The following is a 4,804-nucleotide window of genomic DNA, read 5'->3' as shown; positions in this document are numbered from 1 at the left end:
AGAAATATCTCTCTGTGGACATACGTATTCCAGATTTGTTTAAATAACTTATCATCTCCCACCGGTTACAAGACAAATCAGATATTCAATCATTTTTTAGAGAGATTATAAAGAAATTTCCTAAAGAAAATAACAATTAAACTGATAATTTTCTACAAAAGTTTATATATAGTAAGGTCATTTCATAATCAAACCAATTGATTTCATAGTCAAATTTAAATATAAAAAAAACAACAACAACAACAAATTCGTAGATGAATTGCAGAGAAAATCGCAGATGGACAGTGTTCATCTACGATTTAACCCTGATAAAAGCCCTATATATACAAAAAAATCTACGAATGTACAAGTGGCTAAAGCACATTGTGTTTTAGCCACTTGTACATTCGCAGATGGGGTGTCAAAATCGCAGATGGACCATTCCCATCTGCGATTTTCGTGGCCAAATTTGTAATTTCTATTTTTTTTTTTGGCTAAATTTGTAAAGTAATTAATGAATTTGGCTAATTTTATCATTTTCTCTGATAATAATTTACTTTTCTTATAAAATTATGTAATAGGAATTATCTGGTTAATAAATATTTAATTATTTAATTTATAATATATTTTAATAAATGCCATTCGTCTATTTTGAGTTAATGGACAATTAAAGAGGTTTATCTGAGGTTAGGTGTTCTCTTACTTCATTGCCATCTGTCCCAGAAAAACAAAGGCCCACCCAACCCCTTCACACTGCCTATATAAACCCGCCACCCTCCTCCGCCCAAACCACTTCAGCCACAATTCGATATTTCCCGGGCATCGAACAATCACCACCTACGATGTCTCTCCTTCCACCACCACTTCTCCCTTTCTTACCCCTTGTACCTTTCCTCCTTTTGTTGACGATCGTGTGTTATTTCATACATCGGCGCCGGGGCCTGCCGGAAAATGACAAGCGGCGGCTACCTCCTGGTTCATTGGGTTGGCCTTATATCGGCGAAACCCTCAGTCTCTACACACAGAATCCGAACAATTTCTTCTCTAAACGTCAAAAAAGGTTAGTATATTGTAGTTTAATTTTCGCTTGCTTTTTTGTCATTACAATGTTAAATAACTTTATTCGAAACTTTAATCAATATTTTATAAAAAAAATATCGACACATTACAAAATATGTGATATTATTTTCTTTTCTTCAATGTTATTTGGATTCCTAAAATGGTTAAATTTGTAAATGTAGGCATGGGAAGATTTTCAAGAGTCATATACTCGGATGCCCATGTGTGATGACATCAAGCCCTGAGGTAGCGAAAACCGTCTTGGTGACTCAATCTCATCTCTTTAAACCAACATACCCCACAAGCAAAGAGATGATGATAGGCCCTGAAGCTGTCTTCTTTCACCAAGGCTCCTACCATTCTCATCTCAAGAAACTCATCCGATCGTCATTTCTTCCTTCCGCCATCAAAGGTTTGGTTCCCAAGATCGAATCCATTGTCCTCGATCTTCTTCCTGTTTGGGAGCATTCCAAAGTTATCAACACTTTGCATGAGATGAAGAAGGTATGATATATAACTTGTTGCTCAAGTTACCATGCATCAATGGGTTGTGTAATGGACGACTGATCATTGATTTGTTGTTGATTGTAGTATTCGTATCAAGTCGCTATAATTTCTGTGTTCGGAAAAAAGTTGGAGGTGGATGAGATGGAAGGAGTGAAGCATTTGTATCATTGTATCGAGAAAGGATACAATTCCATGCCTTTGGATCTCCCTGGAACTCCATTCAATAAAGCAATGAAGGTCAGGACAAGATCATCCGTTACATTCTAAAAATAGCAAGTACCCCTGTCATGCGATCCCACCTTGCTCACATCACGAAATCCAACTTCGTTTCCCACCTTGCTCACATCACGGAATCCCACTTCATTTTTGTCTTTAAGTACACTTGTCTCTTCAAATATAAATAACCATATATTTGGCACTTGAACCCAAAAAAAATAATAATAACTAGGAAATGATCAAGTTTTCGTATCAAACTGAAAACAATCGGGGGAATATATATATATATATATATATATATATATATATATATATATATATATATATATATATATATATATATATATATATATATATATATATATATATTAACTGCAATTAGTTTAAAAATTAAACTAATGAAGCTCAGTCGACAAGTATGATTATTTAAATGTTCTAGTTCGCTATGCTTAGTGTTTTTCATGTATAAAATTTTATTATTTTTTTGAGTTTTGTTTTGTTTGAAATGTGGGAGTTTTTCTAAAGTAACATCATGAAATTACAGGCGAGGAAGCTTCTGAATGAGAAATTGAGGAAGATGATAGAAATGAGAAGAGAGAATGGGGAGCATGGTGGAGGATTGCTTGGGTTATTATTAGGATTAAAGGAAAATGATCAATTGAGTGATTCACAGATAGCAGATAATATAATTGGAGTCATATTTGCAGCTCATGATACAACTGCAAGTGTCCTAACATGGCTTCTCAAGTACTTGCATGATAATCCTCATCTCTTGGATGCTGTTAAGGTATGCAAATCTTTTCGACCTTAAAGAAAAGATTAAACCGACCGTTTGTCCATCGAAAACACAATTTAGAATCGATGGATTATTGGAATCCGTCGAAAATAGTATAATCTTAACTTAATCAATTGGTATCATGCATATTTTTACCATAAAAATCAATCTAATTAATACAGATGGAACAAGAAGAAATCAAATGCACGAGACTCGAGACCAACCGTGGGATTACATGGGATGATACACGACGAATGCCATTAACTACGCGAGTGTTACAAGAGACACTGAGAACCGCAAGCATACTCTCGTTTACATTTCGAGAAGCGGTTGAAGACGTGGAAATAGATGGATATCTGATTCCACGCGGTTGGAAGGTTCTTCCTCTCTTTAGAGCCATTCATTACTCCTCCGACTTTTTCCCTAACCCCAACAAGTTTGATCCATCAAGATTCGAGGTTACAACCTAATTAATCACCTCATAATTTTGTTGCACTTTAATATATAAAACATGCACTATATATGGCTGTAGATATTAGTAAGTTATTGAAATTATGGTTGTACAATGCAGGTAGCACCTCGGGTTAACACATACATGCCTTTTGGGAATGGAGTTCACTCATGTCCAGGGAGCGAGCTAGCTAAGGTTGAGACGCTCATCCTGGTCCACCACCTCATCACCTCCCACCGATGGGACGTGATCGGAGATCACAATGGTATACAATATGTCCCCTTTCCTGTGCCCAAACAAGGCTTGCCAATCAAAATCCACCGCATTAGTGAGATCTAACGCCCATGTGGGCCAAATATGCAGTGTAGGGAAATCCAAATCTAGAATAGAGTGGAAATATATTTAGCTCTCTTTTGCGGGGTTATTAATCTCTCTACCGTTATAAATTAAATAAAGAGCATAAACTAGTTATATAGAAAAATATGTTTCAATGTTTGTGGTTTTGTGTATGTTTTAGTACTGGTCGATTCAAAACTTCCATGTAAGGGGATATTACACACGTTCAAAACTTGACCGTGTTGGAGTATACGCATACACATAATAGACTGGCGTTACCCTCAACGTCATCGAAGCCTATTTGTCGCAAAACAAGGACAAGTAGCTGGTAAATATATTGGAACATTCTTTGAACACATTCAAACGGTTACAAGACCATGGTATCATATCGATAGAGTTGCACATTTGAAAGGAAACAAGAGAATAGGCATCCAATTTTCTCCATTCGACAACTTTTGCGTCTTGTTTAGCATTGTCCAATATAGTATCGGGGTGTCCAGGCCCTTTCACTTTGGGCAATATCTGGGTATGCCTATTTACGTTTTTCAAAGGGGTTTAGATTGCCAACTACTAAACACCTCTCCAAGATTATGGTTACAACCTTGTCTCATGTGAATATTGATAAAGAGATAAGACGATGTTGACTCCTCGGTATATGGATGACATGCATGGCTAGCGTCGACATTTTGGGGGCATGTGCAATCTGTTGACTTCTATAACTAGTAAATAAGTGTTGCGAGTAGGCTTAGGACCGATAGGAATTCCATGGTAATCATATCAACTGAATCACGTACAAATTGATGTGTTGTTTTATCACTTTATTTTGCTTTCTTGCATAACAATGTCATAATATTATATATAGAATATTGACAAAAAATTCATTGAAAAAAAAAATTTACATGAAATTGGCGAAGTTAAGAGATTTCCTATATATTTCTAACGAAAATGACCTAAAAGCCCTTAAGCTTTTCGGAAATATTCATATTTACCATTTGGGGAGTTTAGGTTCAATAAAACAAGATATTTTATTTAGGTTTCGCACATATACCCCTTTTGGCGTCACAAGCACGTAAGGTGAACATACGACGCTACAGGTGGCAGCGTTACCTATGATCTTTGGCTGACAAGTGCTGACTAGGCAGTTATTCCATTTGCTTTAAAAAAAGGCATTTAGGGAAAATTTTGAGGGTGCCAAAATTCGAACATCTGATTTAGAACATACAAGAATCTTTTAAATAATAATAATAATAATAATTATAAAATTAAATTATTATTTAAAATATTCTTGTATATTCTAAATCAGATGTTTGAAGCAGGACCTGCCTCAACCTAATCCCCCAAACCAACAAACATGTACACATAAATATAATATGCTAGCTAGCATGTACAGATAATCATACAGATCTACAGATCATTAACATAGCAACCATCTTATAACGAGGATACCGATCTAATTGAGCACTAACATAGCAACCATCCTA

The 4,804-nt window shown here is 35.6% G+C and overlaps 1 protein-coding gene across 1 annotated transcript; it reads left to right on the top strand.

Moving 5' to 3' along the window:
* The first annotated feature begins 498 nt into the window (after positions 1-498).
* LOC111902236 (abscisic acid 8'-hydroxylase 2) lies at positions 499-3,539 on the top strand. The gene is made up of 6 exons (XM_023898088.2): positions 499-1,039; positions 1,221-1,542; positions 1,630-1,782; positions 2,306-2,548; positions 2,719-2,994; positions 3,108-3,539. The coding sequence occupies exons 1-6, from the start codon at positions 822-824 to the stop codon at positions 3,324-3,326; spliced, it is 1,431 nt and encodes a 476-aa protein (XP_023753856.1). The 5' UTR covers positions 499-821; the 3' UTR covers positions 3,327-3,539.
* The last annotated feature ends 1,265 nt before the right edge of the window (positions 3,540-4,804 follow it).

This window comes from Lactuca sativa, chromosome 9 (genome assembly GCF_002870075.4).
Source record: "Lactuca sativa cultivar Salinas chromosome 9, Lsat_Salinas_v11, whole genome shotgun sequence".
NCBI classification, from domain to species: Eukaryota; Viridiplantae; Streptophyta; class Magnoliopsida; order Asterales; family Asteraceae; genus Lactuca; species Lactuca sativa.
This window is presented reverse-complemented; position numbering and strand designations above follow the sequence as displayed.

Bases quoted from the DNA above. Each gene is read 5' to 3' on its own strand.
- LOC111902236 (XM_023898088.2), top strand. From the start codon at position 822: ATGTCTCTCCTTCCACCACCACTTCTCCCTTTCTTACCCCTTGTACCT. The intron at 1,040-1,220 runs GTTAGTATATTG...TTGTAAATGTAG, and splicing joins TTCTCTAAACGTCAAAAAAG to GCATGGGAAGATTTTCAAGA. The intron at 2,549-2,718 runs GTATGCAAATCT...TAATTAATACAG, and splicing joins ATCTCTTGGATGCTGTTAAG to ATGGAACAAGAAGAAATCAA.